The 12,481-nt window shown below is 36.2% G+C and overlaps 1 protein-coding gene across 50 annotated transcripts in view; it reads right to left on the bottom strand.

Moving 5' to 3' along the window:
- The window catches only part of Tcf12 (transcription factor 12), a 307,523-nt gene that overhangs the window by 46,855 nt on the left and 248,187 nt on the right, over window positions 1-12,481 (bottom strand). For 11 of the 50 annotated variants that reach the window (XM_087560657.1, XM_087560658.1, XM_087560654.1 and 8 more), the window contains exon 1: window positions 5,928-6,084. In XM_087560657.1, the coding sequence (XP_087416783.1) occupies window positions 5,928-5,996 (69 nt within the window). In that variant the 5' untranslated portion in view covers window positions 5,997-6,084. 50 annotated transcript variants of the gene reach the window in all.

The following is a 12,481-nucleotide window of genomic DNA, read 5'->3' on the forward strand; positions in this document are numbered from 1 at the left end:
GTATATACTCCAAGGCCTATAAAAGACAGTCCAAATTCTCAAAATATTTTGAAAATTGTCATGTAATTTGGAATAAAGAAGCACGGATGCTGGGAGTGTGGTAAGTGGCAGGCACGTCCCTAAGCATGCCGGAGGCCTAGGCTGCATCAGTACTTGCAGGCGCAGAGAAGTATACGCGTTTCTTTCTGAACACCAAGTGTAGAGTCCTATTGGCTCTTTTGCCTGGGTGGTTTGAATAACAGTTCTCTTTAAGCTTCCATCAGTATACTCAATATCATTAAAAATTTTTAAATATGCTAACACGAACCACTAATATGTGAACATTCTAGACTAGTAACAAATTATTTTCAGTACAATTCATGACAATTTCTAAAAATAGAAAATAAAAAGAATTATTTGGCTAATTTATTACCAGTTTGAAAATAAAAACATTATATTCAGAAATAACCACTTGAGCTATCTTGATGACGTATGCAATTTAGTACATCTCCACTAGTACAAATACAAATTTTTATAAAATCTAGCTGGACACGTAAAACCTAAAAAAGAGAAAGAAAGTCCAGATCAAAAGAAGAAGGAAAATCCCAACCTAACCGAAACCCTGTATTAAAGCCATATATAAATCTCGGGGAGTATAATGTAAAACACTCATACTTATGCCAGCACTCCAGGGCTTCCAAAGGAAAAAAATGAGGCAATTCTTAGACACATTGACTTTTCAATTAAGTTACTGCTGATTAACTTACATAAGTTAACACACATTAGTACACAACAAAGAGTTTCCACTTTCTAATTTTTAAGATCTGAATTTTGTAAAAGGAGACTGTTGAATAAATAAAATTTTGGCATTAAAAATTATATTCCAACAAGTGCCAGACAGTAGAGGATGTGTCACATCTTTGAAAACACAGATTCTTCTCACTACTTTGGGTCCAGTATTTGTATACATATGCATCTACATGTACTACAGGACACAAACAAACAAACAAACCAACCAACAAACAAACAAACCTTTAATTGATTTGTGAAGCAGAAATTCAGGTCTTCCTACTCTTCTTTGTTTCCTCTCTAATCAAAGTTAAATATGACCTCAAAGGAAACTACATAAAACTGTTAAAGTAAACTTATGAGTGTCAGTTTAACTGGATTTGACAAATAGCTTAATATTTTTAGTATTTTGATAGAACATTAAAATGGTAAATTTTGCAATAAAGTCCAATCTGTTGTTAGAGTTTTATGGATAGTTGCACAGGTGCCACGCTCAGAGCATTAGGAATCGATGTGAAGAAAGTGCAGGAACAGCTGGACCCACCTAAGACCCTTCCTCCTGTCAGCCAGCTGCTAAGGCACACTAAGATTCTGTAAGTGGGGGAAATAGGCTTTACTTTCTAAGTTTCCCCTGTCTTTCCACCAAATCTCCAGAGACATGTCTAGGTTGTAGAAACTTGTAAAAACTTTCCTCTCTAGGATAATTGGTATTTATAGTTTTCAGTGCCTTGGAACAATGGTTTGTTGTTTTTCAAGACAGGGTTTCTCTGTGTAGCCCTGGCTGTCCAGGAATTTACTCTGTAGATCAGGTTGGCCTCAAAATCCGAGATCCACTTGCCTCAGCCTCCAGAGTGCTGGGATTAAACCATCACCACCTGGTTCAGAAGGAACGTTTTAATATTCCCGCTTTTAATTGTGATGAAATTTTCCCCAAATTAAATGAGGCAGAGCTTGAAAATTAATTTTCATCAAATATACATTTCACCTGTCTAATATATGCAACTATTTTCCAAATAATCACATTTTTTCTTTTTCTTCAGAAAATAGCCTTTTAAAAGAAGAACTTGGTCTTTACTTTCTAAGGTAATATGCTGAACAGTGTTTATTACCTTACAATTATCTACATGAAAAATATTACTAGATGAGCGAGAAGCCTCTGGTCCCTTTCCAATACATTCATGGACAGGCAGAAAGGAATGTTTACTTATGCCAAAACCACAAATAAGGCAAACTGTGGACAATCACCTTTCCTAACAAGGCCTATGGTTTTAATTCACAGATATCTGCAATGAGTTGGATCAAAGAAAAAGAAAAAAAAACCCTCAATTTCCTTGGTTTATATATTAGTCTTAGCCCCATCCCCCCAATTTATGCAAATGTTCTTATCATTCAATGCCTTTAGCATAACTTGTTCAGAAAATTTCTGTATGACTCCCTGCTTCCATCATAAAAATGTTACACTTAACATGCTGGGTCCACAGATGGTCTGCACATTTGAATTTATTATACTGTCTTCTTTTACAGAAACTAATACTAAATTCTCCAAAAGAACATAGCTTCAACTTTATATACTTTCACATTTGTGTGTGTGTGTGTGTGTGTGTGTGTGTGAGTGTGTGTGTGTGTGTGTGCGCACGCACTTTTATTGATGGTCAATGAAATACTCATTTGAAAAATAAGTCTTATAATAATTTACAATGTAATATAAATTCATTGCCATTCTAGTTTTTATGAAAAAACACAGCATGACACAGAGAGACCAAACTATGACTAAACTTATTTTTAATATAATAAATTATATTAGAAAAGGGAATCAGACAGTTTAAGTTCTCACGCTTTTAACATCTCTAACAGTTAACAGGTGTTTTAAACAAAAACTGAAAATTCCTGCTTGACTGGGCTAAGGTAGATATCACTGGTAAAGTGTTTGCCACCCATATTTGGGGCTCTGGGTTCTCTCTCCAGCCATACACCGACAGATAGAGACAGAGACACACATACAGTCAGATAGACACAGAGACATACAGCTACACGTACACACCCACATACACCCCACACACAGTTTGAGAAACCACACCCATAAGAATTAAGACAATTAGCATTATGATCAGACATTTAATGTATCTGTGAAGGTGCTCTAGTGTTTTTCTTGTTCTACTTGCTATGCATTACAGACACAAGTGGTAACAAGGATTCTTTGAGTTCACTGTGGAGACAAACGCACTCCTGTGACATAAAAGAAAAGACTTATCCTGGAGAACAAATTAGACTCAAACTCAGAACTTAATATCTCATTGTCCTTATTTATGAAATGAGGCTCACAGTATTTAAATGAAGACAGCTTTCTGACTGAAAGGAGTCAGACACAAACTTCTTCATGCCTGGAATGGCCTACACAAGAAGTTCAGCATTCAGAATGTGATTTGAGGCTTACTTTTGTCCTGTCTTTCATTGCTTTAAATAATTTGAAAGTTTGAGGTATCTTTGGTTTATGGTACCTTGAACCATTTAACCAACTAAATAATGATAATAAAAAAAATAATAAAAGAGGCTGCTCAGATTAGAGACAGGCTGAAATGCCAGTCTTAATGTTCCTGCAAGACGACATTTTTTGCTTAAAGAACATCATTTGTGTCAGTAAGTGACTAAATGCAGGCTAAATTCTTAAAAATGAAGCTTCAGACATTTACTATCCCTTGATGTTTTTTAAAATCTTAAAAAAAAGCATACTGTTCAAGAGTAGTTCTATTTCTCCAATTTAACATGGAGATTAATACTTTACAGTGCCCTGCACAGTACAGTCATACAAGTGACACAGGACATCTGTCTTCAAATAGTGAAAAAACAGTTAACATTTCTGGTTCTTCTGCACTTAACACATTAACTCTGCTATGTTCCCAACAATGTAACAATGTAACACACTTGACATCACAAGGTTCTTCCTTTCTGGCTAATCTCACTTTTCCTAGCATCTGACTGGGTTTATGAAAAAAAATCTCAAACCAACCAGGTACAGGGAACAGAACTGAAAACTTAAAATCAAATGCTGGGAAAGAAAAGGCACTGTGCTTCAGACCAGGACTGCTCAGTTTTTCTTGGAGCACCTGCTATGCCATGTAAACAATAAAATCAATGGGAATGCACTAGCATTTAAAATACTAATGTTCTATATATTATCTTAAATCAATGAAATAGAACTAATTAATAACCTTAAGCTTACCACCAAAATTACACAAAAATCCATTAGAGTCAAAATATTAATAGTTTTACTTTTTTACATGAAAACCTAGTGGGCTAGTACTTTCTAATAGATACCATTATGATGATGTAGTCACATACACTTTAGACAGCATAATTACACATTTAATAGTGCTCTTACTGTAGAAAACGATATTAGGGATGTGTTTCATAATTTCAATAAAATTCTTGTAATTATTAGAGAATAACCATGTATAAAACTAAGATGCATAGACTCTCGTGACATAGGACTGAAACAATATGACTGCCTTATATATTCTCCAAGAACATATAGGTCACCTTTGATCTATGTTAGGCACAGGGCTATCAATTTTCAAGCCATACATCTCTACTATACCAAGTATGTCATGTCTTATAAACTTGCAAATGCTTAACTGTTCCACTGCCCCTCTCAGTGAAGAACAAAGAGATGCATGCCTATGGCAGTGACCTGAGCACGGGGATCTTAGAAAGTGAACGTCACTGAATTTACATATGTGTATGCTCACACACCTACATGCCATCTTTAACAGACTTCTTTTAATTGGAATTGGACAAAAAGGGGTTTGGGTATTCTTTTTATTATATTTTTATATTTGAAAGGCAGCTGACAAAAAAAACCTATTAGCGAGAAAGTAATGTGGCTTGCCCACTTAAATCTACTTCTTATATTCTCCACAGGTCTTGACTACAAGAAGCTTGAATATATATTTCCAGTGAGCTTAGTATCTTTTTGGCCTATCATCTACTAATAAACCTTACTCAAAAGTCCACAATTAACCCACTAGATGGATCCAAAGTACAGAAGCAGTAAACAGATGAAACAACCCCTTCTACCAGTTATCACTGGCCTTCCAACAGCACATGCTGCTTTTAAACACTTTCAAGTGGCAAAAAAGGAAAGAGTGAATACACCAAACTCTATACTCTTTTAGAAAAATGTAATTAGTTCTCAAAAATTAAAATGCTAATACTTAAAATGCCTTTCCACAAAAATCACTGAAGCTACAACAAATGCATTTTTCCTAAAATGTGAGAGAACCAGAACAAAGCTGAGGATGCAGCTTCTAAGCCACAGTCAGGTGAGCACTCAGCAGGGTCGGTAACGCTTTGCAATGTGTATCAGACATTTCACAATGGTAACTCTCTCTGAATCGCTCAGGATACTTTTTACAATATACAAAATTCCTATTTCTTTTAAAGATTGATTTTCAAAAATACACTAAGTAGTTAACACTGAGTAATTAAAAAAAAGATTATTCTTGCTTAGCAATACAGAAAACTATATAATACCTAAAAATGGGTTATAAATGGACTAGGACTATATTATTTGAAAATGTTGAAACACATTTTTAAAAAAATAGTGATTTGTGTTATAAATCTCCACAGGGTCAGAATTCTAACATGATTAGAAACAGATGGTATCCCAGGAAAGTAAGGCTGGACCTGAAACTCCAAACAGGAAACACGGCCCTCGATAGCTGACTGCTTCCCTAATCATTCCCAGAGCTTCATACTTGTTCTTTTTATGAATGCCCAGGATGACTTTCATCTTTCCCATCCATCTACAAAGCATCACACAATACTCAATATGTTTATGTCCTTATGTATAAATTATGTTTGTAATATATGAGAATGTAAAAATAAGTACTTTCAAGCTTATGCTAGAAATACTAAACTAAAAAGAACTCAAATTCAAGTATATACTAATTTAAAAACAAAAGCCAACAACTACTAAGCTGCTGGAGTCACTATTTCAAGTAACTGTTAAAGATAGGACTTCAATGACACAAATAAATATACAATCTAACTTATGGTAAAAGAATAAAACCTGCACAGATTTTACTCAAGTGCAGAAAAATCGCACTACTTTTCATTAAATAAGTCAGTAAGGCACTGTATGAAGAAAGAAAAAGGCTTACCGTTTTCCCATTGTAGTAATACATCAAAGAATTGCTGCCCATCCCAGGGACAGGATAAGCACAATACATGTTGATTTTGAAACTGTTATTTGCAGCTGACGCACACAGCTTCTCTCCAACACATATACCCACACAGGCAGCACAAGCCCTTAGTACTGTGCATTCACACATGGAACTACTCAAAAGGAACTTATGCAAAATAGGACTGAACCAACTCACAGAGCAGAGGGAGGGTTTATGCTGTAATCAACTTCTTTCAATTTCCACCAAATCCTTGCATTGGTGGAGGATACCAAATAGACAAACTCTGGAGTGCTGAAATAAATATACCAAAGCCACACACTGTATCTAAATAAAAAGAAACACTGTATCCTAAACGCAAATGTACCAAAGAATGACCAATTTACACACACACACACACACACACACACACACACACACACACACACACACACACACACACACACACACGGACGAGAGAGAGAGAGAGAGAGAGAGAGAGAGAGAGAGAGAGAGAGAGAGAGACCGAGACTGACCAATCTTCAGCTAATCTGTTTTTAGTTTGAATTAAATTAAAGCACTTGTGAAAGGAAGCCTTGCTTGCTACACCTCCAGCAACATTACCATCTGGCATGTTCTAAAGTTGCTTTCAACTCTGATAAACACATGATCAAGCAATCAGGAACTGGAAACACTGAATCACACAGGACAAGGAGGATCCAGACAGTTAAGCCTTGTTCAAAATTACTTCCTGGAGAAAGTGGACCATCATTTAAGTACCATTTCACTGACTAGAACTACTGTGTTTTAGAATTTTTGTTGTTGTTGTTGTTGTTGTTGTTTGTTTTTGTTACATTGTGAAAAAATATTTTTTAAATAGAAATTCTCTTCAAAATAAATTACCCATGCTTAAAATGACATTCTTAAAAAGGGAAAGTTCAATGAATATAGAAGTTTGTTTATAAAGTTCCTTGGATTTCTCATTACAACACTAATGAATAATTTACAAAAGAATGCACCCTTTAGGACATCTAGTATGTAATAAGCAATTTGGTGATGGAAAAGGAAAAAGTGTTATTATTTAACGATTGAAAAGCTGGTGAGCGTAGTGATAAAATGTACATTCTAGCTAGTAAAGTTACTAGAAGTCTCTCCTTATTCCTATGGAAGTTATTTATAGTTACATATTCATGTTAAAACATTTCTTAGAAAAATGTCTGATTTTTCTAGCTCATTATACTGTAAAATCAAAACATGAATCTTTGTCTCTATGTTTCGCCCAGACACAATTTACTATCTACAACGTTCTCACAGTTTATCACTTGGGTAGATTCTAAACCAGAAAAAACAGAGTAACAACCTTTATTTTTTTCATTACTCACATCAAACCCTCTTTGTACTATTTCTTCCCTCTGTGCTTCAAAGATAACAGCAGGACTGTGCAAAGGGACACATCACTTTTTTAAAAGACACTTTTCATGAGGCAGAAATCCACTGAAATATTCTATGACTAGTCTGTAAGAGACAAAAACCGAACCAATCAAACAAACAAAAACCCCAAACAAACACCATTCTTAGGAAACATACTGATTGAGTCACAGCAATAAAACAGCACCAGGCAATAAGGCCGACTAACACAGGATTCAAAAGCTGAGCGCATCAGGCCAACAATGAGAGCTCCCCACTCTCCCCAGATAGAGAAAAGGGCTAGCAGCAGCTGCAAAAGAACATCACTGCACAGCAGCTATTAAATGCCAGTCTGCAGAGCACAAGAAACTTCCTCCCTCCTGAGAGACCACAAAGGCCTGCTTCAGCCCTTGGAGAACTGTGTGAAAAGCTTTGATTTACAATTAACAATGCCATGTCTTAAAACCTTTCAAGTAAATTTTAGTCTTTCATAGACAAGTTGTTCTCTTTTGACAGGATAACTAAACTGAAAAAAAAAAATCAATCTAAGATAAAATTTCTCTTTTCTATTAATTACTAAAAAAACACCATACTTTTCAATAGTAATCATGGGAGAATAAGGAGAAGAGGAAAGCCACAATACACTGACAACTTTCAGTTATTTTCTTTTGTACCTGAAATAACTTTTTCATGAGTAAGAAAAGAAAAGCCTGCAACAGTTAAGCTCAACAGAGAAAGTGCTTGCTAGCTTTGCTGGTAAAACAAGCAGTATAATGTAAATCCTCTATGCAACCATGGGCTATCACAACATATGGAAACAGAATTCCCTCCCCAGCTTTTATTTTAGAGGCAAGAATGCAATATGATGAGGGCAACAATGAAGCCAACAAAAAAAACTCAAAGTAAAACCAAACAAATTTATTTTAGAGGGGGTGCTATAAAATCAACAACTGGTTAAGATTTACTGTTCAGTTTAAACACAGAACGGAGGGCTGAAGAGATGCTCAGCAGTTAAGAGCACTGACTGCTCTTCCAGAGGTCCTGAGTTCAATTCTTAGCAACAACATGGTGGCTCACAGCCATCTGTCATGGGGTCTGATGCCCTCTTCTGGTGTGCCTGAACACAGCTACAGTATAGTCATACTAAAATAAAGCCTCCCACCCAAGCCAGGTAGACTTCCTCTCTCATGAAGCACCAGATATACAACTATCTAAATTGAGAGGAGGTCCTCTCACACCTGAGCATGTCTGTATAATAATGTTAATAAATTCTTCCCCCAAACCATAAAATCATGGAGAAAATCAATGGGAATTTATATAGACCCCTCACCCCATTCTACCTTCCTGCTAGAGCAAGGGCTTTTACATTTGTCATTCTCAAGCACCATCTTTGAAAGTGCACCTTACCTGAAGAAAATGGCAACTGGTTAATATGAGTAATCATTTTCTTTGCCACAATTATTAGTTTTCTTCTACGACAAGGTCTTTTTTTCTATTAAAAACCAAAACCAAAACCAGCCAACAAAATCCCCGGTTTATGCAACAGCTGCAGCTCCTTTCTCTGGGCAACTCATCTTACAGGGAATGCTTCTAGCCCATCAAGTGCTGCGCTGCTCAATGAGCTTGTTTCATATCTTTGCTTTTTTTTTTTTTTTCTTAAAGGAACATGTCAGGGGTTAATCTTATGACTCGGTCTGACAAAACGAGTCAGCTGGAGACAGTGCCAATTTTCAAGACTGATTTCAGGCAGACCTGTCGCCTGCACAGTTCTGCACTGTTAGGAATTCTTCATCCTGACTTGTTTCTATCCACAATACTGCAGAAGAACTTAGGTCATGATCAGACTTAATATTCACAACATTTAGTCTAACAACCTAAAATAACTCACATGTTATCACAAGATGGGAAGCCCCGAGCACACAGGCAGCATGATGAATGACAGAGACCCTAAAAAGACTGTGACTCGGAGCCACACAGCTTTGATTAGCAAACCCAAGATTCCCAGCTTAAGGTTTATTGCCTTTCTCCATTAAAAAAAAAGTTGTTGCTATTATAATATTCATAAGGCAGAGGCCTAAACTAGGTAAGTAAATGGTTTACCTCTTTTCTGAAGATGTAGGAAAAAAGTGTTTTCAGTTAAGTCAACTATGCTAAAAACTGTTCTGGAAATTTCAAATTCCAGGCTTCTCTATAAAAGTCTCTTTGTATTTTGTTTGTTTTTTTTTTCCTTCATTTTCTGTTGATTCAAAATAGATATTCCTTGGCAAGACAGGCAAAATTAAATGAAATTTTGTTTTGCGTTTTTTAGTCTTCATCTTCATTTGTTCATCTTCACTTCTGGTATTTGAATCAAAACAAGGGTCATATCTCATTAAAAACATATTTGTTAATTTATCCTTAAGCAAGAATGCTTCAAGTAACATAAAATTCTACAGTGTTCCAAAGAAAATTTTAATTAAAAGACAGTGAACAGTTAATCTCATTGTATATTCTTCTAAGCAAGCCACATTCCACTATCGGAAGAAAACCATCTAACCTGGCTTGAAAAGTAAATCTAAACATGCTACAAATAATTCTTCATAAAAAGTTGACATCATTTCTAAGAAAAGTAGTCCCTAGAGGGTAGAATTTAAGGTAATGAAAGCATATGTAAAAGTTAACACAAGTTCAATAATCCTTGAAGGATGAAATTCAGTAAATTACAAATTATTGAATCCAAGGCAGGTCAGGATGAAAAGAGATGCAGGAGGTTAAACATGGACACTCCCCACTGTGGTGGCATATACCTATAGTCTCAGCCCTCAAGAGGCTGAGGCAGTCAGACTGCTGTGTGAAGATGGCCTGGCTAAGCCATAGCTCTTATCTCAGAAACAAGGAGGAGCAGAATCTGCAAGTGCACAAATTCAAATGAAAGCCATCTCCCAGAAGAAAGGAATTGAGAGACCCAGTGTCCTAAATTTGCAGAATTTGAGGCAGTATTGTTAAGTCAGGCATATAACAAGACACCCACATTTCAGATTTTTTTATCTGTAATTTTTGTAGTATGTGCTACTTTACAACAAACAAATCAAAGAAAGGAACTGAATGAAGATGCTGCTTCCCAGTCCGTATACTTCACACTCTAAAACGCTTCAACAAACAAAGACAAGAATATAAAAATCCAGTGAAATAGTTCACCCTTTAACCCCATTACTGATGACTGCTCTACATTAAAGACAACAGCTATTTGATCTGAAATCATAGTGATCTTGTAACCACTCTTTAAAAAAAAAATCACTGACCTAAGCTTGTGACCTTTATTTTGGTAATTCCCCATGAACAAATTTTTCCATCTAAGTCTTAATAATGAAGATAAAGATTTTAACCAAAATCTAACAACTGTGCTCTACACTAGTGCACATCATTTGGATGCGGGAGATGTGGCTGAGTGTGTGCTCAGTCTGCCCACAGTCCTGGTTTGGCCTCTCATGTCATCAGCAAAACAAAACAAAACAAAACAAGTGACTCCGTCTTAAAATCATTACTTAGCACAGAGCAAAGACACATGAGAAAGCTCATCTAGATGGAATAGCAAGGTTTTTATTGCTTCTTTACAAAATCTCAAAATCTAATTTAAAATCTAGAAATATTTCATGATTAACAAAATAGAAAATATCCACCTTTATAGTTAACAGAAACCAATTAAATAGCCTGTACTTTGTGGGGGTAGGGGCAAGAATACTTGTTTAATTTCTCTTTGAAAATTCCCACGACTCTACGGAGAATGTGTAAGAGCTGTCCAGTCTTCTGGAGAAGCATGCAGGCTGTCCAATAGGACTCCTATGGCAGACACCTATAGAGGTGTCAGGCCACTTCTATGGTATTTCTTCCTCCAGTCCTCTATGAGGAACAGTTGCCACTACTGAATTCTCTCAGAGACAGAGCACAGGGTATATACTTCTTTGGATCACATGCCACCATGACAAGGCAGTTTTCTTTAAAATGTTAAAATGGGGGGTGAGGAGAGAAACACCCTCCCCTAACATTAATTAATAGTTCCTGGATCTGTTGGCTGTCCAGTTCTTTCACCACACGAATTGGAGATTTTTACTTCTCATTCATCACTTAAAATAATCTTGTATAGAGTTATATGTTGCAACTTGATAATTTTTCCAGAGAAGGCTCTATAATCATAAGACTGCCTACCAGTATATGTGCACACACATAAACAAAACCAAATGACAAGGACCCAGAGGTCTTACTACCCCAAAATATACCAGGACTTTTGAAAAGTGTTGAAGACTGGCACAAGGTTTTGAACTTGTTAAGCAATCTAAGAAAAACTATAGGCAAACGAAAGTTTCTTATGAAACATCCACAAAGGAGAGTGCAGACAGGTTTTAGACTTTTTTTTTTTTTAAGTCACAGAGTTTGTTTTTTCTAGGCACGCTTTTTCTTCTGGGCTGGTGAAACTTTAACAGAGGTAGAACACACCAGGATATTCTGTTATCTCCACATTTCTTTGTCTAGGTAGATCCCTCCATGATATGCAATCCACAGCTCCAAGCTTAAATACATTGAGTTATTTCTAGGTCATGATCTATTTTTTTTCAATAATGATTTATCTCTGAACAATTAACACTCAAGGAATAAAACAAGGCTAGCTTCTATTACCTGTACTAAAAGGAATTATACAGTTCCTAAATTTGTCTTATTTTAAAAAACAATTTCGTAGTTGCAAATTCTGCAGATTACTCTTTTGTTTTGTTTTGCTTTCGAGACATGGAGAAATGGCTTCTGCATCTCAAATGCTGGGATTAAAGGAGTGCACCACTACCACCAGGCAAAAGCTGCTGCTGCTGCTGCTTCTCCTTCTCCTCCTCCTCTTCTTTTTTTGGGGGGGGGGAATGAGGGGAGAGTGGATGTTGTCTACTTTTTTTTTCTTTTTTTTCTTTTTTTTTTTCAGAGCTGGGGACCGAACCCAGGGCCTTGGGCTTGCTAGGCAAGCGCCCTACCACTGAGCTAAATCCCCAACCCCATGTTGTCTACTTTTAACAACATCCATCTAATACTTCGTTTTGAAAACACATCTGAGAAAGGTGAAATCAACAGGGAAGGGGATAAAAAACATATTAACGCTGTCTTTCAACACTGGGGAAAAAAATCAA

Source organism: Rattus norvegicus, chromosome 8, assembly GCF_021556685.1.
Source record: "Rattus norvegicus strain SHRSP/BbbUtx chromosome 8, alternate assembly SHRSP_T2T, whole genome shotgun sequence".
Taxonomy (NCBI): domain Eukaryota; kingdom Metazoa; phylum Chordata; class Mammalia; order Rodentia; family Muridae; genus Rattus; species Rattus norvegicus.